Raw genomic sequence first — 25,498 nt, forward strand, 5'->3', positions numbered from 1 at the left:
CTCCGTCTCCCGTTATAAGCCCAGCTCTAGTGGAACCGTCCCCCACCTCCACCGCCCCGCCAGCTTGTGGGAAGGAAGTGTAGACGGATTCAGTCATCATACTGTCGCCATTCTTCCACTTTCGTCGACCCCTTTCTCTCACTCATTCATTCGTCACCGGCTGCTACAGCACTGACCAGGACAGACACAGAGGCTGCCCTCGAGGCGTTTACAGTCCCGCAATAGGTCACAGTTATCACCCCGTGTGGTACAGGCTGCGGGGGGAGTGGGAGTGGGGCGAGGGTGGGGGGTGCGGCTCCCAGCGCAGGCGTCTTTGCAGCAGACTGCCAGAGCTGCGTTTTCCACGACCTGCTGGAGTTTGCAGTCTTGCAGGCCTCCTCTCCCGGGGCAGAAGGCCACGCACAGCTCCTCCCGGGTCCCGAGGGCCGCCCGCCCGGGCCTCTCGCCGCACCTAGGACGGCGGTCGGGTCTAGGAGGGACGCCTATGGGCGCGGCGGCCCCGCCCTGGCCAGCCTGGGGCGGAGGCCGGTTCCCATAGGGATCGCGGGCCGGCGGGCTGCGACAGAGTCGGGCCAGAGTCGGCGAGGCTGGAGCGAGGCCGGCGGGGCAGCCGCGGCGCCGTGAGTCCCGGGCGGGGAGGGAGGCGCGGGCCAGGCCGCCACGTGGCGCCGCACGAGGCTGCGCGGCGCCGGCCAGAGCTCGGGTGGGAAGCGGGGCGACGTAGCAGGGTCTCCCCCGGGGCCTGCGCGGCGGCAGGACGGCGTTGCCCTGCTCCCCTCCGGGGCTCCGGGCACTACCTCGCGGGGCTCTCCCCTCCCGCCCCGCCCCGCCGCCGCCCCCGCGGGGAGTCGGGCGGTGTCTTCTTGCGGAAAGGAAACGAGACTCGATCTTAGAACTGGGGAAGCCCTTAACCTTCCAGGTCCTCCAGCCAGCTCATGTGTCTTAGATCGGATGAGCCTGACGTTGAAAAGATAGTCTTACAACGCGGCTTGTTTTAGGATGACAGGTTACATTTTAACTTTCAGGGTACATAACAGAGGATTAAACTTGAGTTACCAAAGGCAGCTGACTCCAGGCTGTCGTCTTTGACCCAGTGGCCACGGCTGAGGCGCGAGGGTTTAAGGGACTGGGTCGATTCCTAATTGTGTAACAACTGCAGTCCTCTGTCTTAGGTCCTTGACAAAGACCCATCGTTGAGTGGGGCTGTTAATGCCAATATTTACTAAGCGACATTTTCAAACTATGTGAAGATCCATTTAAAGAATTTATTCATCAGTGATGGAGAAGTATGAAAAAATTGGGAAAATTGGTGAAGGATCCTATGGAGTTGTTTTCAAATGCCGAAACAGGGACACAGGTCAGATTGTGGCCATCAAGAGGTTTCTGGAATCAGAAGATGACCCTGTCATAAAGAAAATCGCCCTTCGAGAAATCCGCATGCTCAAGGTAATTTTCTTAAGGTGAATTTTCAGGAACTAAAAAAAAAAAAAATTATAGTGAGTCATGTTATATGAAATAAATGCCTTGAGATGTGGTCACATCTTCCTTCAGGTCCTCAATGATACGGATGGGGTGTCTGTGCACCAGTCACCAATTGTGTAATGAATTAGAAAGTCATAGGTGTGGGGAAAGATGGTGTTCACTTTCAGACTTGCTGTGGGATATTTTATTTTTCTTCCCAGTAGCTTCTTTAGGATGTCATCTGTAGACCTGATTCCTCAAGAGTCATCAACTTTAATAGCACAGGAACTTTCTACAACTCCAGTCTGCTGATTGTGCATGATTTTTACACTTCTAGGCTAGCGTCTGCTGATAGTCTGTGAAGAGAATTAATCATTCACCTGTTTTCAAACTCCCAGGAAGCTGACAGGTTCTCATTACACCTCGCATTGATCTACTGCTGAGCTTCATAATGTCTTTGTCTTGTCTCTAGAAGAAGGATTTTTCTGTAAGTGAAATGATTGCTTTTAAAATGTTCACTAGTTAGCTCTTGGAGACCATGATACTTGGAGGGGGTGAGTGTTTATTACAAGCTGAAAGTATCTTTTTCCTGAAATGGAAATGAAGAAAGAAAGTATTTTTCCTTCATTTTTTTTATTTCTGTGAAGATGAACTCCAAATCCTGCCCTATGTAGAATGCGACCTGCAGTGAACACGGTGAAGGTTAACATTCAACAAATTAACTTTCTCTGTCAGGTCTGGTTTTAAACAGGACCTAGGTCTTCCCTGGTGGCTCAGACGGTAAAGCCTCTGTCTACAATGCGGGAGACCTGGGTTCGATCCCTGGGTTGGGAAGATCCCCTGGAGAAGGCGATGGCACCCCACTCCAGTACTCTTGCCTGGAAAATCCCATGGACAGAGGAGCCTGGTAGGCTGCAGTTCATGGGGTCACAAAGAGTGGGACATGACTGAGCAACTTCACTTTCACTTTCTGTGTTAAGTGTAACTGACTATCCAACAAGGGAAGAGCAGCCTCGTGGGGGCTGAGTGGAATATCTGGGGAGTCTCCTCTTACCTCTGCTTCTCCCTTTTCTCCAGGGCTCTCTAAATTCTTCTCTCCTGTGAATTAAGTGGATGGGGTTATCACTGGACCCCGAATAGGAAGTAGCAGTCTTCAGATAAATTAAAACAGGATAACAGGAAAACTTTCTCTCTTTAGGTCTAGGACATTTTTACCAGCAGAATGTTTTCAGTTCGAGAAGACACTTCTGAAGCCCACCGTGCAATGCTCCCTAGGGCAGCGTGAGACAGCAGTGTTTGCGCATCTCCTTGGACTCCCTACCCTCCCCCCTCTCTACACAGGGAGAGGTTTCTCTCACGGTTTCTCTGGGGCCCATGGGCGTTTTTCACTTTCTTAGGCTTTCCCTAGAGGAGAAGGTGATCATTGAATTTCAACGGGGTTCATTTACTCCAAAGAAAAGCCAGTCTGTTTCTAGTGGAGAGATACTCTTTTTCTGATTCTGAAGGTCACCTGTGGGTGCGTCTCTGAAGCCTCTCGCTATTCTTTAGCAATATGGTATTTACAAGTTTAGTCTCTGAATTAATTCACTTTCTCCAGGAATGGGGAGCTCGCCTCGGATCTCTGTGTCAACCACTTGGCATGTAATGGACCTCCAATTAATGTTATTGTTGAACTGAAAAAACGATGTTAGCAAAATAAGCTCCTAGAAACTGTAGGTTGGGACTTCCCTGGTAGTCCAGTGATTCAGGCTCTGTGCTTCCACTGCAGGATTTGGGGGTTCGATTCTTGGCCTGGGAACTAAGGTCCCATATGCCCTATGGCACAACCGAAAAAGAAAGGGTAGGTGTTGCCAATAAATTAGGAAGTCAGATGTGTTTTCTTGAATAACTGAATACTGATGTCCTCTGAAGAATAGGCGTGTACGGAGGATCCTGATTTCAAGGCACACAACACTCCATTCCCCAAAATCAAGGGCACAGCTGTAGACTCCCCTGGTCTGTATGAGGTGATAGGACTAGATTATCAGTAGAGCCTGTCCCTTCAAGCCCTAACTTGTCTGAATTCTTGATATTCTTAAGACATAATGGGTACTTAAATATTTGCTGAATAAATGAATTGAGGATTTGTTAAATCAAGTCATATTTTTCCCATATATTTATTCAGTAAATATTTATGGACTCTCATTATACCTAAAATAATGTTTGCATTAAAGTGTACATCCTGTCTTACAGATGTGTAACTGTTGGGAGATGAATTCTCCCTTAGCTCTCACTCCCAGTAGACTGAGTTCCTAGCGGGCAGGGCCTGTGTCATTCACCTTGTGTTCCCATGCTTGGCACGAGCCCTCTAAATAAAGTGTTTGGAAGCTTGTTTGAACTAGACTTTGAAATGTTTAGGGAAGCATGGAATGAGAGATAAGGTGTTCAGGGCAGACAGTTTCTGCTAGGGAGAAAAAAAAAGGTGCACAGTGGAAAGCAGTGTATGGAGGGAACACAGGTAATAACCCCAAAGTCTTAGCCAAGATTCCTGCTGGGTGCTAACAGGCCTGGGAGAAAAGAGAAGGAAAGGAAGCCAATGTCCATTAAGAAGGGGTGCAAGGAATTTCCTGGAATACAGGTCTGGCCCTGGGATAAGTGGTGGTTTGCACATCCATGCACCTGGGTCCCAGATGGCTTTGGGGTTTGGAACCTGCCTTGGGGACATGTTATCCATGAGAACAAGAAATTGGTGAGGTCTAGGTTCATGTTTAGGGCCCCGTCTGAGCTGCATTCAAGGCATGGAAGGGGAATACTAAACTGTAAACAAAGCACAGTTCTGTGAACTCAAGGGCTCACTGAGTGTGCATTCCTAGGGTTTTCCTTGCATACCCCTCACAGAGTTGAGGCTGTTAATGACCTTTGCTAAGGTCAGGAACTAGGATGACTGAGGCTAAAGATATCTTAGTGACCTTAGTGGGTGAGATTGGTCAAGGGCTGAACCCCAGACTGTGCTTATTGTGATAAGGAAAGTAAAAAAAAAGCAGATTAAGACCAGATATAGAAGGCTTCAAATGCCAGGCTGAAGAGTTTGGCTTTCACCTGCAAAGAGAGAAACTAGCCAAGATTTTTTCAGTAGAAAGTTATCATTTGCAGACTTTTAAATTTCATGAATCAATAAACTTCAAAAAAATCTTTTTTAAAGATTGGGTGGTCAACATTTGAAGAAACTAGTTTATCACCGTTACTTCGTAAACAAAAGGACATTTTTAATATTTTTTGAGAACTAGGAACGATGATATAACTTTAGGAAAAAGCAGTCTTCCTGAGAGAGTAGTTGGCAACTAAGACAACATCTCTCTTTATATAAGTTTCTCTGGTGTGTGAGAGGATACAAGTGTACCAGTATATGGTATGAGAGAGAGAGATCGTTGCCCCTATTTTTCCCATTTCACTATCCATTGATGAGAATGTAGACTTCATTTGCTTTGTGCAGCCTAAATGTCACAAAAGTTAGTACTATGTCTGAGAACAAAACTCCCTGGGTCAGATGATGTCTTACTTTTAGGATCTATCTGATACAACAGAATCCTAATACTACAAAATAAGTGAATGGTCCCTTGGATTTTATATTATAGTAGAATTTGGCATGTATCTATCTTCAGAGAATTACTTGTATGTTTTTAAAACCATTTATTTAATGACTTAAAGCAACTCCTAATAATTGCTATTGGACTCTTAAAATTATAGTTGTTTCCATTAAGCAGATAAGATCATGGGCGTGAACTGTCCAGCAGTCAATTGCTTAATTATTAAGGCAGCACATCTACAGAGTTTCCTGTTCTTGATGTGAAGCATATATGAAGATGTAACCATCCATTGGTAAATGGTTTTAAGGATGAAAATTATTATCAAGAAACCAATTTTGCTAATATTTTTAGAAAACATATTTTTCTGAACATTTGAAACACTTTTCAAATAGTATTCCTTCATGCCACTTGGGGAAAAAAATGTATAACATGTTTTTATGAGATAAATTCAATATTTGTACTCATAAAGTGCTTTCTAAATGTAATCCACTCTTCACCAAGAAATCCTATTGCAGTCAACCCTTTAATATTTTCATTTTGAATCTTATTTTTTCCAGGTTACATAATTAGGCTTTTAGAAAAATAAACAATGGCTCCAGTTAAAATTAGTCAGCCCAGGGACTTCCCTGGTGGTCCAGTGATAAAGAATCCACCTTGCAGTGCAAGGGATTGAGCATTTGATGCCTGGTCGGGGAACTAAGATCTCACATGCTGAGGAGCTTGTAAGCCACGGTGCCACAACTAGAGAATCCATGCGCCTCATGGAAAGATCCCATATGACACAATGAAGGTCCGGTGTGCTGCAACTAAGACTTGATGCAGCCAAATAAATACATAAACTAAATAAAGTAGTCAGCTCATACTCTAAAACAGCAGTGACAGAAATAAAATTATACTGCAGTACCCGAGCACAAAGCAACTATCCCACCCTTTCTCAAACTCACTTTCCACTGTGGAAAAAAGAAGTTAATATTTTCAGTCAGTGTTTTTTCGTTTATTTTTTAGGATTTATTTATTTATCTGGCTGCACTGGGTCTTAGCTGCAGCATGTGAGACCTTTTAGTTGTGGCATGTGAACTCTTAGGTGTGGCATGTGGGATCTAGTTCCCTGACCAGGGATTGAACTCAGGCCCCCTGCGTTGGGAACATGGAGTCTTAGCCACTACCCAACCATGGAAGTCCCTCAGTCAATGGTTTTGATGAGACACCTGCATGTAAGACAGTTGACATGTGTTCATTTCGCATGAACACAGGAATTTCTACAGAATGCCTGCCATATTCCAGGCACTGTTCTAGGTGTCTGTCCTCACAAATGAGAGACTAACCGTAAACAAATATGTCACGTGGTGAAAAATGAAGCAGGGTAAGGGGTTAAGGTGAGGGAAGGGCTTGCTTCTTTATACAGAGTGGTTAGGGAAAGCCTTCCTGATGAATGACATTTGAAGACATTCCAGAGGAGATGTGAAGGGGTGACTCTTGCAGCTCTTCAGGGGGAAAACATTCTAGGCAGGTGGAGGGTAAGACAGAGGCCCCAAGGGAAGATCAAGTGATGTCTTCTAGGAGTGTTCTGGTGTGTTGTAGAAGGAGCAAAGAGAAGAGTGTGCCTGAAGCAGGGTAAGCAAGGATGAGGGTCATGGAAGACGACGTTACAGGGATGAGTGGGTCAGACATGAGGGCCTTGTGGGCCATGGTAGGAACTGTGGATTTTACTTTGAGTGAGATGGGAGCCATCAGAGGGTTTTGAGCAGAGGGGTGCCCAGGCATGTCTTATATCCCAGAAGGGTTCCTCTAGCTGCTGGTTACTCCAGCTTCATGAACAGGAAGCTCTGTTAGCAGACTGCTCATGTGACCCAGGTGTAAGATGATGGGGTCTGGGCCAGATTCAAGATATATTCAGAGAGGAGAGCACATAGGAATCTGATGGTTGGATGAGGAATCAAGAATGACTCCAGAGTTCTTCACTTGAGGACCTGGAAGAACAGAGATCATTCACTGATAGGGAGACCTAGGTGCAAATTTAGGGGAAAGAAAATAAAGAATTCTGTTTTGGAAACGTAATATTTGAGATGCAGACTCACTGTAAAGTGGGTAATTAAATGCACAAGTCTGGCATTCAGGGAATAGTCTGGGGACCTTTCCACCAAGGAGAGCAGAGAGACAAATACCAAAGATTGAGCCCTGGAGCTCCAGCATCTGGAGGTCAATAAGCTGAGGAACCAGTGAAAGAGGTAAGAAGGGGTGCTCTTTGAGGCAGGAAAATTTGAGGTCAATGTCCTTATGAGCTGAGGGAAGGGATTTTCCTGGGGTTCAGTGGTTCAGACTCCATGCTTCCACTGCAGGGGGTCTGGTTTCAATCACTGATCCAGGAACTAAGATCCTACAAGCTACATGTGAAAGTGAAAGTTGCTCAGTTGTGTTTGACTCTTTGTGACCCCATGGACAGTATAATTAGTCCATAGAATTCTCCAGGCCAGAATAGTGGATTGGGTAGCCTTTCCCTTCTCCAGGCGATCTTCCCAACCCAGGGATCGAACCCAGGTCTCCTGCCTTGCAGGCAGATTCTTTACCAGCTGAGCCACAAGGGAACCCCACAAGCTACATGGTGTGGCAAAAAAAAAAAAAGGCTGAAGGAAGTGAATGTTTCAAGAATGAGGAGCATTTGTCAAAGGTCACCTTCTGTACAGACTTAGAATTTGCCATTGGCTTTGAAAATATGAGGTCATTTGAGATCTTATGAGAGCTGTTTGGGTAGAGAGGTAGGAATGAAAGCTTTATCAGGGAGGGTTCAAGAGAAGAGCAAAAGAGCAAAGTGAAGACAGTGATAGAGACAACTCTTCTGAGAAGTTTTATTATAAAAGGAAACTGAGAAATGGGGCAGTATGTGCTTAGAAGGATGTGGCATCAAGGGAGAGTTTTTGAAGTTGTTGTTTGTAATATGAAAGAAATAAGTATGCTAATGGAGGGAGAGAATTCCTGGAGCCATGACCTTGGCTCTAGTCAAGGTAACTCACCTTGAGTTACCAACCTGGACCATGACCAAAAACAGCTATTATAGCATAATAAAAGACCAATTCAGGGACCAGTTAGGAGATTAGGCCACCTTTTATTTTATTTGGAATGTTGCTAGGTTCTTTCCCTGCTGCTGCTGCTGCTAAGTCACTTCAGTCGTGTCCGACTCCGTGTGACCCTATAGACGGAAGCCCACCAGGCTCCCCCATCCCTGGGATTCTCCAGGCAAGAGTACTGGAGTAGGGTGCCATTGCCTTCTTTCCCTACACTCTACTTATTCTTTGGGTAACAGGACCCACAGCTATCTTAAAGCTGTTTGGCCTTGAACTTCTTCTACCAGGATGTACAACAGCTGATTTGTGCTATGACCCATGAACCATTCAGGAAAGAATTCAACCCCTTTTGCATAACTAGGGTTCAAACATATAAAGATGTTTTGGATAGGAGGTGTGATGGTCATGAGAGAGGCCAGGTTTCAAAGCCAGGTTACAGAGAGAGACAACATTCCTGAAAAGAAATCATCTCAAGAAGGCTGGGATTTCCCTGGTGATCCAGTGGTTAAGAATCCACCTGCCAGTGCAGGGTACAGGGGTTCAACCCCTGGTCTGGGAAGATCCCATGTGCCGTAGAGCAGCTAAGCCTGTGCACCACAACTCCTGAGCCCACACACTGTAACTAGAGCCTGTGCACCTCAACAATAGATGCCACTGCAATGAGAAGCCTGTGCATCCCAATTGGAGTGTAGTCCCTGTTTGCCACAACTAGAGAAAACCCATGTGCAGCAACAAAAACACAGTGCAGCCATAAATGAAAAAATAAAATTTTGAAATATTCAAGACTACAGATTAGTTTTTTTTTTTTTTTTAAAGTCTGGCATCACAGACCTGTGGTGGGAAGTGGTCACTGCTTCTACATAAAGCAGGTGGCTGTACTTGAACCCAACCTAGCCCCTTGGGAAATATCTGTGTGTCCAGCAAGAAAAAAGCTGTGTGGTTCGAAGCAAACATGAGCCAACTGGCCCAGAATCATTGGATTACTAAGGTCCCAAGTCTCTGTGTTGCAGAAGCTTCTCTCTGTGGAATGCAAATGGTAGAAATATTGGAAGTGGAATCAAAGAATGCCAGCTAGCAGCTATGAGGTGCCGGCAGATGGTACACGGGCCTTTAAGTAGATCAGACCAACATCAGTCAAAATTTGTGACCACCCTCCTTCCCTGGTGGTTCACATGGTAAAGAGTCCACCTGCAATGCAGGAGACCTGGGTTCTATCCCTGGGTCAAGAAGATCCCCTGGAGGAAGGCATGGCAATACACTCTAGCATTCTTGCCTGGAGAATCCCCATGGACAGAGGAGCCTGGTGGGCTATAGTCCATGGGATCACAAAGAGTCAGATGAGACTGAGTGACTAAGCACAGCACAGCACACACACCCTCCTTCCAAAAGGTGAGAAGAGCTAGAGTGAGTGACAATGTAGAGAAGGAATCGTATTCCTATTTGGTGACCCAGTGGTCTTGGGTGAAACCCCAAGGATTGTTACCTAAGATGCACAAATTACACTTACAACAACCCTAAGAGGCAGGCATTGCTATTGCATTTTACTGAAGGATGTAGGATGGCCAATGACTTGCTGTGGCCTCCTGGTTAGTGAGCTGGATTCACACCCAGTCCTGCGGTCCCCACACCTCGGAACACCAAACACTGCACTCTTTCTGAGTGACCAGTGACTGGCCCTCAGCGTTTATCCTGCTCTTGCCTCCAGCGAGCCTTAGTTTGGAGACTCATGGCTTTCATGGAAACCTGGGGTTCTTACTGGAATATCAGTTCTTTCCAGTTTTTGTTCTTTAATCCTATAGATTATTTTAATAGGTACAAAGTTATGGTTTGCAACCCACAAAGATAAGGATAAACATGGGGGTAAATGTCCATCTAAAACTTTACTATAAACACTACAGTAAAGTTCATTGATTTTTTTAATGTGTATTTTAACTAATTTATTTATTTATTGCTGCACTGTGTCTTCGTTGCTCTGTGGGCTACTCAGTAGTTGCAGTGCACGAGCTTCTCATTGCCATGGCTTCTCTTGTTGTGGAGCGCGGGCTCTAGGGCACGTGGGCTCAGTAGTTTCAGCTCCCCGGCTCTAGAGCACAGGCTCAGTAGTCGTGGTGCATGGGCTTAGCTGCCCTGTGGCATGTGGGATCCTCCTGGATCAGGGATTAAACCTGTGTCTCCTGCATTGGGAGGATTCTTTACCACTGAGCCACCAGGAAAGCCCAAGTTCATTCATTCTTTTCTTTCCCTTAATATATATATTTTAATGAAGCACAGTTGACTTACAATGGTTCAGGTGCACGTCAAAGTGATTCAGTTATACATATACATATATATTATTTTTGAGCTTATTTTTCAGTATAATTTAATATTACATTATATTATAATATTACATTATAGTATAATAAGATATTGACTATAGTTCCCTGTGCTGTACAGTAAACCTTTGTTGCTTGTTTGCCTATTTTTTTTATTAGAAATCTATCGTTCTATTCATACTAAGAAAAACAAGTAGAATCAAAATGTCATAAATTTTTAAATTAGGCAAAAATCTGTAAGTTTTCTAAAATATATATATTATACCTACTATTTTTATATATGTATACAAAAGCTTTTCTACTATGCTTGATAAAGACTTGAGGAAGAACATCAAAAAAAAAGAGGCGATGGAGAAATTGGAAAACATAAACTAAATGAAATGGGAGCACTGAATATGAACTAGAAAAAGTGAAACAAACCAGATAAAAGTAAAAGATCATCATTTAGTCCAGTTGTTTTTAAACACAGCTGCTCATTAGAAACATATCTAGAGCTTTGGAGAAATACCTGGGCATTTGTATTTTTCAAAAAATTCCAAGATAATTCTGATATGCATCTAGATTTTTAAAAGTTATTACAGGTTTTCCTATTAAATGATAGTTTTGGTGATAAAGGATTCAATTTTTTTCTGTTGACGAATCATGGTACAATGGTATTAAGTGAGTAATAGTTACATAATCACAATAGTAGAAGATGTTTATCAGTTTTCACAATCAATAACCAGACAAAAAATAAAAGTTAATTACAATTCCAACCCATAATACAAACACGATTAACCTAACAATATAAAATAGTTACAAACAGTTTGGGAGGTCAAGCAAAGTGATGTGGTGAGTGGAAGTGCAGTTCATTCATTCTTAATGAGCAGTGTCACCGGCAAGAGAGTGAAAGTTGGTTCTTAGGAATTGGGGATCCTAACTTTTTATTGTATAAAGCATGTATACATACAGTACATGTACAGATGTACGGTATATTTGTGGAGTTAAAATTTCATTTAGGGATGATTAAGAAAACCTGTGTAAAAAGACTTCTTTGAGTAACAAATAAGGAAAAAAAAAAGGTCCATGGGGTATAGGAAGGTAAGAATGCTGACTATGTTCTATGTGTCAGAAACATGCTCTCATTTGACTGTAATTAGACATGAAGAGTAACAACCTACCACATGTTCAGAGCATTCCATTTTTTCCTAGGCTCCTCACTTTCAATAACTTCCAGCGAGGCTGTGGGCTGTGAGACTGCTTGGGAATAGAAGCCGCAGTTAGGAGCTTCAGTTTCTGATCTGGATCAAAGCTGTTGGGTAACCTTGGGCAAGCTCCAGTGCCTCCTGGAACCCAGCCCCCCTTATCGCCATGATTTATGTCTCTGTTTGGCATTGCTGGGCTGACTCACTGCGAGGGGAGCAGAGTGCTTCGGGGACAAACGCCTTAGAGCGGTCAAGCACCTTAAGGATGCAAGGGCAGGAAAGCAGAGGTTCGGAAAGAGCAGCAGCCAAGGACAGAGTGGGAGAAAGGAGGAGCAGTGGAGGAAGGAGAGAGAAAGGTACAGGTTGGCAGAAAGGTGGGCGACCAAGAGGAGAAGCTGAAGGGGATAGCACTTCACATGGTCTCTCCTGTCTTGCAACATCAGACCAGAAACATTGCTGGGCAAATTACCACCCTGATGACTGTAAATTGCTCTGGGGAGCAGGACGGTCGTGGTTCCCTGGTCTCAGTATGTATTCAGAGCTTAATTCCATGTGCTCTCGTGCCAAGGCCCCACTCCACAGAATGCTGGCAGAGTACCGTGTGAATGCTCGCTAGCATTAGAATCTAATCAGAGCGTTCATAATTTCTAAAGGCGTCTGCTCCCGTAGTCACTTGTTGGATTATTATTTGAGTAATATTTCCCAACTCAGTAAAAGTCTTCTTGGGAAATCCTGTGGTATCTTTAAGAATTTAATCCTGCTGTTGCTAATCGGTGCCATTTCTAGGTCCATTTTCTTAATCTTGCTTAATTGGCTTATTGAAATAGATTAGTAACATATCTCTATAAGTTGTTTTAACCATGTTCAGCCTTCTTATGGTTTACAAACTCAGATGTCTGTGGGGACTCACACTGGTAATGTAAACCAGTGAAACAGGCTGAAGGCAAGACAAGATGGAACAGTGGAGACTAGGGCAAACTGAGACTGTCTTGTGAGAAGCAGGTGGCTGCATGCTAGTCTTTCTGAGACTTTTTCTTAAAGCCAGAGATCAAAATTTTGTGTAAAATCTCCTAGGTTCTCCCCCATAACTCTTTATTTTGAAAAAAATTTTACACACGTAAGTGGAAAGACTAATACAATGAATACTTGTGTATCTTTAACAAGATTCATTAATCTAGCTAATTCTAATTGTTAGAATTCCACTTCATTTCTATCTCTATCACACACACACACACACATGTACTTTTTTGGCTGATGCACACACATTTTTCTAACTATGCAGCATGAATCTCCTAGAACAAAGAAAATTTTCTATGTACCACAATATGATTTCCACATTCTAGAAATGTATCATTGATTCAGTACTATTATCTAATATATAGTCTGTGTTCAAATTTTTCATGTTGTCTCAATAATATAGATAATCATGTTTATGAGAATAAGCATATATACATGTATATTATATGTGTATTTTAGTACATGATTAATAACTGAGCACACATTGCATTTAATTGTCATATTTTTGTAACCTCCTTTAATCTAAAACAGTGTTCCCTTCCTTTTTTTAACATATTTGTTTATTTGGTTGCACTGAGTCTTAGTTGAGGCATGTGGGATCTAGTTCTCTGTCCAGGGATCGAACCTGGGCCCCCTGCATTGGGAGCCCAAGTTTTAGCCACTGGACTACCAGGGAAGTCCACTATTCTTTTCTTAATTGGAAGTATAGTTGATTTACAATGTTGTGTTAATTACTGCTGTACAGCAAAGTGATTCAGCTTTACATATATATGTTTTACATATTCAGCTTTATATATATATATATACACACACACATTCTTTTTTATATTCTTTTCCATTATGGTTTATCATAGGATGTTGATATAGTTCTCTGTGCTATACATTAGGACCTTGTTGTTTATCCATTCTGTATACAAAAACTTACATCTGCTAACCCCAATCCTGCCCCACTCCTCCCCCAATACCCTGCCCCTTGGTAACCACAAGTCTGTTCTCTATGTGATTCTGTTTCTGTTTCGTAGGTATGTTCCTTGTGTCATATTTTAGATTTCACATATAAGTGCTATCATATGGTATTTGTCTTTCTCTTTCTGACAATGTGATAATCTCTAGTTGCATCCGTGTTGCTGCAAATGGCGTTATTTTATTCTTTTTTATAAGTAGTATTCCATTGTATACATGTACCACATTTTCTTTATCCATTTGTCCATCAGTGGATACACATTTAGGTTGTTTCCATGTCTTGGCTAGGCGTTCCTGGTGGCTCAGAGAGTAAAGAATCCGCTTGCAATGCAAGAGACCTGGGTTTGATTCCTGGGTCAGGAAGATCCCCTGGAGAAGGAAATGGCATACCACCCCAGTATTCTTGCCTGGAGAATTCCATGGACACAGGAGCCTGGCAGGCTACAGTCCATGGGGTCACAAAGAGTAGGACACAACTGAATGACTAACACACACATACATCTTGGCTATTGTGGATAGTGTTGCTATGAACATAGGGGTGAAATATCTTTTTGAATGATAGTAATAGTTTTGTCCAGGTATATGCCCAGAAGTGGGCTTGCTAGATCATATGGTAATTCTGTTTTTAGTTTTCTGTGGAACCTCCATCCTGTCTTCCACAGTGGCTGTACCAACTTGCATCTCCACTAACAGAATAGGAGAGTTCCCTTTTCTCCACATGCTCTTCAGCATTTATTATTTGTAGACTTTTCAGTGATGGCCATTCTGACTGGTATCAGATGGTACCTAACTGTAGTTTTGATTTGCATTTCTCTATCATTAGCAATGCTAAGCATCTTTTCACATGCTTGTTGGCCATCTGTATTTCTTCTTTGGCGAGATAGGTCTTCTGCCCATTTTTCAACTGGGTTGTTTGTTTTTCGTTGTTTAGTTGTATGAACTATTCGTATATTTTGGAAATTAATCCTTTGTTGGTCACATCATTTGCAATTATTTTCTCCCATTCTGTTGGTTGTCTTTTCATTTTGTTTATGGTTTCCCTTGCTGTGCAAAAGCATGTAAGTTTGATTAGGTCCTATTTGTTTATTTTTGTTTTTATTTCTACTGCCTTGGTTGGGGGGGAAACACTGACCTAAGAAAACATTGGTACGATTTATGTCAGAGGATCTTTTCCCTATGTTCTCTTCTAAGAGTCTTATGATGTCACATCTTATGTGTAAGTCTTTAAGCAAACTTTGAGTTTTGTGTATGGTGAGAGGGTGTGTTCTAACTTCATTGCTTTGCGTGCGGCTATCCAGCAGTTCTCTAACTTTTAAATTCTTTCAGTCTTTCGTGGCACTGACATTTGGGAAGAGTCCAGGTTAGTTATTCTGCCAGATGGGCCTCCACACAAGTCTGACTGTTTCCACGTGATTTGATTCGGGGTAGATGATTTCAGCATGTTTAAGGCTGTGTCCATCACACTGTTTCTAATCAGGAAATACATGATCTCATTTTGTCCTGTAACTGGTGCTCTCAGTTTTCACCTCTTGATTAAGATGGGTCTGGCATATTCCTCAATTGTAAAGAAACACTTTTCCCCTTTCTAATTAGTAAGTAATCTGTGGGGTGATTCTTTGAAACCGTGTGACTGCCTTATTCCCCAAAAACTGTCACCAAAAGTTCCTTACCTGAATCAATTACAGTAAGAGTTATTGTAAAATGGTAGTTTTCAACAATTCTTGCTATATTCATTAGTTATAATTTTTCTTTAAAAAAATGCTTTTTTCACCCACGCTTCTACACCCCAGTACACAGTTTTTAGTATCACTGTGGATTCTGGATTTTTAAAAAATTCAACATGTTATAAACTATCACTGTCATTCTTTTTGAGTCTCAAATTGTGACACATTTGGCTGCTTGGGGATCCTTGGAGCCTGCTCCTCGGTCTTACAGATGCTCATCAATCCTTCTATGCGTCTTTACTGTGGAGCACAACGAAATGTTCCAGGCTCACCTCCCCCAGCTCTACAATCGGCTATTTCTCCAAGGATTCCTCATATCTTTCAGTGAGAGTGACATCTGACTTTAAAGCATTGACAAATAATTTAAAAAAAAAATTTTTTTTAACACCATTCAGGCCAAAGGAAACACATCTACAGACAGTATTTGGCCTATAGGTTCAGTTTGGAGCCTTCCGATTATGCAGCTTTCATTGTTTGCAGATATTCATACTGGAGACTGGCAGAGCTGACCCCGCGAGGTTCATTGCTAATGTATGTAGGTGCTGGGACTTTGTTGAGACTGGTCGTCAGTAGCATGGAGGACAAAGGGGAGCACTCCCTGGCCCACAATGATAGAAACCAAACAAAGCCCCTGATCATCCTCTCTCCCTATTTATTCAACAAGTGGAGACCTGTTTGATTTTATTTTTACAAGATAACATACTAAATGCAAATAGTAACAGACTCTTTTGTTTGTTTATTGGAAGATTTTTTTGGCTTAACTCACAGTGTGTTTGTCTAGAAAGATTGTGTTCCTGCTGTGTAGTGAACTCCTAAGCGATAAAGCTGCCATGGTTGTACTTCAAAAACAAAAGAAGCAGACATCAACAAACAGACTCCTTACCTTTTAAAAATACCCAATTTGCAAGGAGATTAAGCACATGCCACCATCTATCAGCACTCTAAATGCTTTTATACATACCTTGCCACACACCTTACTCTAGAAAATGTTATAGAGCAGGAGAAGGAGGCTGAATAAATGGTTTTATAAAGCACATTGATAAGAAATATAATTATACTATTGCTTTTTTGCCACTTGTTTTTTATTTCCAGCCAAAAAAAAAAGTTTATAGGTAGACAACTGTGTTATATATAGTTATCAAACATTCAAACCACACTAGAAAGTAGAACTTTTTGTATGGAATGAAAATTTTTTTAATGGCCAGCCTTGTGTCTTTCACATTAAATTTTTTTAATGTTTTAACTCACCTTTTTATTTAGCAGAATTGATGTTTTAGACCACAAATTTGCTTTCAACAGGCATATTTCCATGCTAATCATTAATCTTCTTTATTACTTATTAACTTTAACCACACTGTGATAAAAATGCTTTGGAGTAAAATTGCCTGATAGAAAATCTCTGAATTCCACTTCCTTTTTTGTTAGGAGAGTGAAAGGTGAATTTTTTAAAACGAATTATGCTATCAACTGTATATAAAAACCTAACAAATAATTTGTTTTATAACTATCAGTACACTGAAAGTGAAAGTTGCTCAGTCATGTCTGACTCTTTGTGACCCCGTGGGCTGTATAGTCCATGGAATTCTCCAGGCCAGAACACTGGATTGGGTAGCCTTTCCCTTCTCCAGGGGATCTTCCCAATCCAGAAGTCGAACCTAGGTCTCCTGCATTGCAGGTGGATTCTTTATCAGCTGAACCATAAGGGAAGCCCAAGAATACTGGAGTGGGTAGCCTCTCCCTTCCCCAGTGGATCTTCCCAACCCAGGAATTGAACTAGGGTCTCTTGCATTGCAGGTGGATTCTTTACCAACTGAGCTACTGCATGAATTTTTGGCTGTGTCATGGTTCATTCTCATTTTGATCACATTGGTGCTATTGCTTCTTTCCTAGTACTTTTCAAAAACTTCATTAACCAATAAAACAAACTGAGCATCTGCTGTGCACATCCTTAGCCTGCCTGTGATGGGTCTTGAGAGGAATGCAGAAGAGAGCTCAGCCCCGGTCCCTGGCCGGAGGACCCGCCTGGCGCATTCTGTCCCGTCCATGCTGTCTAGAGCAGACCTAATGTAAATTAACTTCGCCTCTCCACCTGTGATTCAGCTTTTTCAGTTCTCCCTCCTCCCCCACATGTCACACCCATTCCTTCTCTAAAAGTGTTAGTCACTCAGTTGTGTCCGCCTCTTTGTGACCCCATGGACTGTAACCCACCAAGCTTCTCAGTCCATGGAATTCTCCAGGCAAGAATACGGGAGTGGGTTGCCGTGCCCTTCTCCAGGAGATCTTCCAGACCCAGGGATCGAACCCAGGTCTCCTGCATTGAAGGCAGATTCTTTACTGCCTGAGCCACCGGGGCCCCTTCTCTAGCTGTCCCCCAAACTAAGGTGTTAGCCAGGGTATCTACCATGTGTTTCTGGGCATTTAAAGGAAATGTGGGATTAAGGCAGCTTTCCTTTACCAAAAGTGTTAAAGAACAATTCCTCAACAGCACTGTGAGGGGTGTGGAATATTTTCCTCTAGGTCAAAGATGGTGGTAATAATTAAATACCTTTTAAAATCATGAAAATAGCTCCCCCTGCCACAAAGCTGATGTATTAACTAACTAGCTCTCTGAAACTAACTTCAAAATATTTATCTTGGTTTTACAATATAGTGAAGAGACCTATGCAAATCTTTTAAAACTTTACCATATTTTCTATGGTAAAGTAAATATCATGCTTACGTAAGTAAGTATGCTTATGTAAGAAAACAAGATGGAAGGTACAGCAGAACGTGCCGAGGAAAGGAAATCTGCCTCATCCCTCACTTTCCATTCTCATCCCCCGAACAATGGCGGTCTCTCCAGAGGATGCCTGTGCTTACGCAAAGACTTGGGTTTCCCTAAAACACAAACACAAATGCCATTGTATATATATATATACTATCCAATCATTTCTTTTTTATGCTTAACACAGCTGACCCTTGAACAACATGGGTTTGAACTGCATGTTCCATGTGTAAGTTTGTATTCACTTACATGTGAATTTTTTCAATAAATATGTTAGAAAAAATTTTGGAGGTTTGCAACAATTGAAGAAACTCACAGATGACCTGTGTAACCTAGAAATAATCAAAAACAATTATGGAAAAGTTACATGTGTCATGAATGTATAAAATATACGTAAATATTAGTCTATTCTTACATAAGCATAATAAGGTGGGTGACATTTAATATAATTGTGTGTTAGTTCTCACAGCTTTATAACTTTGCTTTCAAAAGATCATGTTATGTACAGTATATCTCTCTCTCCCTCTCTTATAAAAGGAGAAACTGAGTATCAGTCTATCATCTCAGGTAAGTGATTTTCTAAAAATGTAACAATGTTTCCAATACTGTGTTATGAATATGACTATAATACTGTATGCAATAAAAATTTTATAATGGTTCGTTCATTATTATATAGGCTAGGCTACTTTGAAAAAATTCTATCAATTATACTAGGCTACTATAAAGTGGGGCTTCCCAGGTGGTAAAGAATCTATCTGCCAATGCAGGAGACGTAGTTTTGATCCAGGGATCAGGAAGATCCCCTGGAGAAGGAAATGGCAGCTGCAGTATTCTTGCCTGGGAAATCCCATGGACAGAAGATCCTGGCAGGCTAAAGTCCTTGGGGTCACACAGAGTCAGACATGGGTGACTGAGCACCACCACAATACTTGCTGGGTCTCAAGCTCTTGAGTGTATTATCATATGCTGACCTGGGAATCCTTGGGATGTACCCAGGATTAATTATTATAAAGGAGGAGGACATCACTTTTTTCCATTCTGGGTGAATATTAACTGATAAAAAATTCCTGCAACCACATCAATGTATCTGTGACTAAGAATCAAGTTCAAAAATTGCAAAGGCTTGTGGAAAACATTTTACTGAGACAGCTCTCACTTTCTAAATGTTAATCCTTGTTCTTTTGTTATTTACCACAAATTTGTGGGAAAACAAGAATGTTTTTGGAAGGAAAACAGGATATGATCATTGAAAAAATAGTCTGTTTCTTTTCTCTAAAGCACAGACAGGATAAATATCCCCCCATTCTCCCCACAAAGAACAGAGACCAGGGGATAGAAGAGACCACAGATGTAGTGGTCTGTATACTGATCAATCCAGAATGTGTGAGTGCTGAGGAGTTCATAGGGCAGAGGTTCCAAACCCAGTATCTGCAGGGGCCAGGCAGGTAGGGGAGAAATGATTTGCTTTCATAAACAAATCTTTTATTTGCCTTAAAATATGCAGTTATTTCTATCGCTTATACATTTTCCCACTTTTGATAGAAACTTGGGCATATTAAATATCTTACTTTTAAGAAAATTAATAGTGAAAGGGTAATGTTAAATGTCCTTCGTGTCAGGGAGTGGTAATGACTGTGATAAACTCAGGTATCCAGGGCTTATCTAACATGGACAGCTGCTTCTTGGCCCCAGTCCACTGATGCCAGAGACTGCAGGCTCAGCATACATCACCAGCGTTTTCAAGAGAATCTTGGTAACCAAGACTTTAAAGTAACATTTCCTAATCTGAAAGGGTGGCAACTAGGTCAAAAATCCTTCAGAAGGCTAAGGCCAAACATTTGACCTTAGAAGGTGTAGAAAAGCCTGAGCTTATGACAAGGGGCTCAGGTTAAATCCAGCGGATAAAACACAGTTCTTTTTTAAGGTCAGAGAAAAATGCTTCACTTTGCAGCATAATAGGAATATTTCAAAATGCAGAGAAAATAAAAAGAAGAAAGACCAAAATAAAATAGCAGCAGCAAAGGCAGAAATTTTATATAAGAGAAACTAAATCTGAGCGTGAGCCAACCCAGGCTTCTAGATATAGAAGAACTGAAGGATGGTGACTGATGTGGGACGAGGCACTGAGATCCTCAGGACTGGGCCAGCACGAATCAGAGTGCTGAGGAATGAGGCCAGGCCTGGGGCTTTGGCTTCACATACTCATAAACAGGAAGGAATTTTAATTAGAAGAGCCCTGAACTACATCTTCATGGTATGTATGGTAATTTAGTCTATTCTGTGAAGACTTCTTGTATAATAAACACGTTGAGTAAACCTGTGACAGTCCATCCAGATTGCTGCTTGATTCTTCTCATCTAATTCCTCCCAGTGCCCCTAAAAGAGCCCATTCAGCTTTGAGCTGGAAACATCCAGACTTTCGTCAATGCAAACATTCTCAATATTGGAGCTCTGGTCAAGACCTCTAGGAGACCAATTGCAAACTGGATTCAGGACCATCGGTTCCCCTCTGAGTTCGGCCCGTAGGGTCAGGGGAGTCAATAGAGAAATGAGAGAGATGGTTTGGGGATGCTAAATTCACGACATCTGGCTCCTGGTCTCACTGCTGCTTCCAGTGAGGTCACACAAACCCCTTCTCCCCAGCTTGACTTTTCAGCAGTAGCATCTTCGTGGAGTAAGTGTACTCTTTTCACGGTATCGCCATCGTGTTATGTTCTGCAGTTTTCTCTCTTACCTTGGGGCACCATCTTCCCTTTCCCCTTCTCTACTTCCTCCTCATCTACCACTTATCTGGGTGCTGGGCTCCTTGGGCCTCGCTGTTGTCACTCATTCTTCTGGGCATCACTTCTCGCCATGGCTTTGCTTACACTCATACTGACGCCCCAGCTTTTATCCTCAGCTCAAACTCCAGCCAACCTGACACCTCTACTTTGGTATCTCAGAGTCCTTGTCAGCCCAGTGTGCCAAAGCTGCAGGTCCTTCCCTTCAAAACCTGCTTTTTCTCTCCGTCATGGCACCACCATCCACCCCGTTACACAAACCTTTGATCATCACTCTCTCCTCCATCCCTCAGCTCCAGCCCATCACCACATCCTGACCATCCTAATAATAAAGTCTGTCTCCAAACAGTGCCTGTCTCCCCATCTCCCTTGCCTCTTCTCTGCTCCAAGCTCTCAGTGATCAACAGGCTCCTTACCAGGCTCCTCTAGTCATATTGCCTTCTCTGAGCCATTCTGTATCCTGCCACCATAGTGAGCTTTAAAACACCCAGATGGTGGGATTTCTGATGGCTCAGTGGTAAAGAATCTGCCTGTCAATGCAGGAGACATGGGTTCAAACCCTGATCTGGGAAGATTCCACATACCACAGAGGAATTAAGTTCGTGCACCACAATTATTGAGCCTGTGCCCTAGAGCCTGGGAACAGCAACCACTGATGCCCGTGCACCCTAAACCTCTTGTTTTGCAACAAGAGAAGCCTCTGTAATGAGAAGCCTGCACACAGCAACTGGAGAGTAGCCCCCGCTCAATGCAACTAGAGAAAAGTCCACAAACCAACAAAGACCCAAATGGTATCCCTATCACTTCTTGTTAAAATTCCTTCCAGTAGCTTCTCGTTGCATTTAGGGTAAAACGTAAATTTCTTAGCATGTCCTGCAATGTCCCGGAGAACCTGCCTTCTGCCTGTCTCTCTGGTATCAGGTCCATGTGTTTGACATTCAGACCACACCGTCTTACAGTTCCTTAGGTGGCGTAAGTTCCCTCCTAGCTCAGAACCAATCCTCTGTCTGGAAAGCCACCATCCGTCTACCACCACCACCCCTGCCCTCGATCTGGTCAGACCTTTCTCACCTTCCGGGACTCCGGTTCAGAGTCACTTCCTAGGAACAGTTTCTCTAAGGCAGCCTAGATTCTTGTACATGGAGGGCTCTGTGGCACTTCTCTGCTTAATGCTTGAGCCCTTTGTCCCCTTCGCCAGTGTTTCTCTAGTGCCTTGAATAGCGCCTGAGGCTCAGCAGACACTCTGGAGACCTTTTTTGAATAAATGAAGACAGCCAGGACAGGAGCTGTCTCCCAGAGATCTGCTGCTCTAGCATGTTTTCAGGTCAATCCAGAATCCTGGCAACCTACAGAGAGTTAATAATTTATTTAGAAATATTTACAAACAATATTTACAAGTTAAGATTTGTGAGTCCTAATTGGGATTTAGTTTTAGTGATTGACTTCTCTAAATGAACACTTTTCTGAAAATAGGTTGAGAAATAAGTTATTGGCTATTTACAGCTATGTAAAGGTTATCTTACGGCAGAAAATAGGAGAGACGAGTGGTTTAAATATCATGTGACACGTTCCCTTGTTGCTGGAGGCATTGTAAGCCCTCTTGAGAAGTAATTTAGCAATCTACATCACAAACCTTAAATATCTATTAATGCCTCAATGGTATGGTAAAATGTATTCTCACACTCTCAGCAGAGGGGTAAGTATGTTTGATCCTTTTGGAAAGCAGTGTGGCCATGTCTATTTATGTTGTATTCCTGGGGCTCTCCAACCGACTTCTTAAATGGCCACCTTCCTCAGGAACCACTGTACCACTCCCCGGACCACTCAACACCCTCAAGCCGGCTACCTGTTCCCCGGCTTTTTGTAACACTTACCACGTCTGTAATTACTTATTCAACATCTGTCTCCCCTTCTGGTTTCTAAGCTTCATGAGAGTAGGTTTGGTACTTGCTGTATTATCGCTGTATCATTAGGACTATCAGAGTGCCTTATGCACATTAAGATAGATAAATACTTGTTGAATAAAATGAATTGAGAAAGTCAGCCTAAATAGAAATAGATTGAACCCCCAATAGCAATATTACCAGGACTTCCTTGGTGGCACATTGGATAAGAATCCACCTGCCAATGCAGGGGACACAGTTTCGATCCCTGGTCCGGGAAGATCCCATATCCCCGTGGAGCAACTAAGCCCACGTGTCACAACTGCTGAGCCTGTGTGTGCTGCATCTGCTAAAGCCCGTGAGCCTAGAGCCTGTGCTGTGCAACGAGAGACTGAGCGCTCCAGTGAAGAGCAGCCCCCCTCTCTGCAACTAGAGAAAGCCTGTGTGCGACAACGAAGATCCAGCACAACCAAAAATAAAATTTAAAAATAATAAAATTAAAAATTATTTAAGAATATTATCCGTTAAACTTTCTGGAGAGGATGATGTGGCCTGACACTGCTGCATATGCTTTGTCACAGCAGCCCTTGAGCTTCCTTCTCTCACAAATGGTAAACCTAGACATTAACTAGCATGTCCAAGTGAAAGTCACCCAATCGTGTCTGACTCTTTGCGACCCCATGGACTAAATAGTCCATGGAATTCTCTAGGCCAGAATACCGGAGTGGATTACCATTCCCTTCTCCAGGGGATCTTCCCAACCCAGGGATCGAACCCAGGTCTCCCTCACTGCAGGTGGATTCTTTACCAGCTGAGGCACCAGGGAAGCCCAAGTTAAGGTCAATCAGCTAGTAGGTTGTTTATCAAAACATTATTTATAATGCTCAAAAATTGGAAAGAATCTATATGTTATTAGAATAGCTTACAGTGTAGTTATTAAAATCTAACTTTTCAAAAGGTGTGCAGTAACAGGACGATGGGTGTAATGTAGTATTTAGTCCATGCAGTTCAGTGGGTCCTGCTGTGACAGTGCTTTCACACTGTCACATGGGTGCTACATGGCACCCATGGTTCCAGAGTTATACTCTTTTAGTTCATACAGGTGTGTTGAGCAGGGCCGAGGGGGCCGGACAGAAAAAAATTCATCTGGAAGATGGGAAACAACTGGGTGAGCAGGTCCTGAAGCAAGACTGAGGAAGTGAGGAAGTTCAGTGAGTCTGGGGGTAGTTAGAAGAGATGAGGCTGCAGAGGTAAGCAAAGGTCAAGTGGAGAGGATCTTTGGGTTTTATCCTGGGACAACACTGCCCCTGGCAATTTCTGCATGTATGAATGTGACAAGTTGCAGGTGCCAGTCTTGGCATCTGAGAAGCTCCAGGTATTTGTTTCAGTAGAACTGAGGACTATATATGGAACATGGAAAATTAAAAGAATCTAAGATTTGAGGTCTGGGCCTATAGACAATTATTTTTCAGAGCTTATAAGAAAATTTCTGCTTTCCTCTAATTGCCTGCTATCTAAACTGCCTCCCCCCCACTTTAAACTTGGTTGGTTGCTTTCTGTTTGAGACATTTGAGCCAATGCACTTCTTTGGTTGAAACAGTAGTCAGTTCTGTCCTCTTAGTGCAGAACTAACTGTTCTGTTAGTCCAGGCTAAATGTTTCCAGATGTGTGTGTGTTAGTCGCTCAGTCATGTCCAACTCTTTGCAATCCCATGGACTGTAGCCTACCAGGCTCTTCTATCCGTGGAATTCTCCAGGAAAGATTACTTGAGTGAGTAGCCATTCCCTTCTCCAGGGGATCTTCCTGACCCAGGGATCAAACCCGGGTCTCGCACATTGCAGGCAGATTCTTTACCATCTGAGCCACCAGGGAAGTCCCTGGTGTCCCATATTCCAGATATGGGAATATAAGTGTGGGGCTTTATAGCTTGGAATGCCTTCTGTTCAAAGGCCAAATGTGGCTAATGGGCTTTAAGAGTGTCTTGGCTGTTGTATTTTGCTTCATCAAGTATAATATCTGGAGCAGGAAGTTCACATCTTGAAGATAGACGTGTTAGACAAGGAAAATGAGAAAATAATTGTCTTTTTTGGTATTTTCCTTGCTGGGTTCTTTTCTCATTGTCCATACAAATATACTATAATGTGCAGTTCAAGAACTTCAGTTTTTCTCTTTCTGCCTTTTATCATGTCTGAAATATCTGTTTGCCTATGGTTAATACTTCTGTCTATGTATTAAATCACCTGGACAATTTTGGGGAAAAAAATAGATGTCTGGCCCTTGCCTAAGACCAATTCAGAATCTCTGGGAGTGGGGCTCGGGCATCCCTGGTTTTCAAAAGTTCCCCATCCGAGTTATCTAGTGCTGTATTAACAGAGCTCCCCAAAACTCAGTAGCTTAAAGAAGAATGATTTCTTATTTCTCACAACTGTGGCTTGGCTGACTGTTCCTTCGGCTGGTCTTGCTGGAGCTTGCTCATATAGCTGAATTAAGTGGGGGTGGTCAGCAGGAGCTGAGCTCGGCCAGGACACCTGGACCCTGCTCTCCTCATGGTACTGGGTTGGCCAAAAAGATCATTTGGGTTTTTATAATGTCTTATGGGAAATCTGAACAAAGTTTTTGCCAGTTCTATATTTTATTGTGGGTTGAATCTGGGTGAGTCTCATGATTTGCTGTGACCAGTAGAATGAGGCAGAAGTTATATCACCTGATTTCTGAGACTGGAGCCTTAAGAAGCTTTTCAGCCTCCTCTTTTGTTCTCTTAGATCACTGCCTAGAGGCCTTC

The 25,498-nt window shown here is 42.7% G+C and overlaps 1 protein-coding gene across 1 annotated transcript in view; it reads left to right on the top strand.

Moving 5' to 3' along the window:
* Positions 1 to 292: 292 nt before the first annotated feature.
* The window catches only part of CDKL1 (cyclin dependent kinase like 1), a 53,712-nt gene continuing 28,506 nt past the window's right edge, over positions 293 to 25,498 (top strand). The window contains exons 1-2 of the mRNA XM_040226781.1: positions 293 to 620; positions 1,173 to 1,446. Coding sequence (XP_040082715.1) covers positions 1,279 to 1,446 — 168 coding nt within the window. The 5' untranslated portion in view covers positions 293 to 620; positions 1,173 to 1,278. The remainder of the gene's footprint in view (positions 621 to 1,172; positions 1,447 to 25,498) is intronic.

The sequence above is a fragment of the Oryx dammah genome, unplaced genomic scaffold (genome assembly GCF_014754425.2).
Source record: "Oryx dammah isolate SB20612 unplaced genomic scaffold, SCBI_Odam_1.1 HiC_scaffold_26, whole genome shotgun sequence".
In the NCBI taxonomy this organism is placed as follows: domain Eukaryota; kingdom Metazoa; phylum Chordata; class Mammalia; order Artiodactyla; family Bovidae; genus Oryx; species Oryx dammah.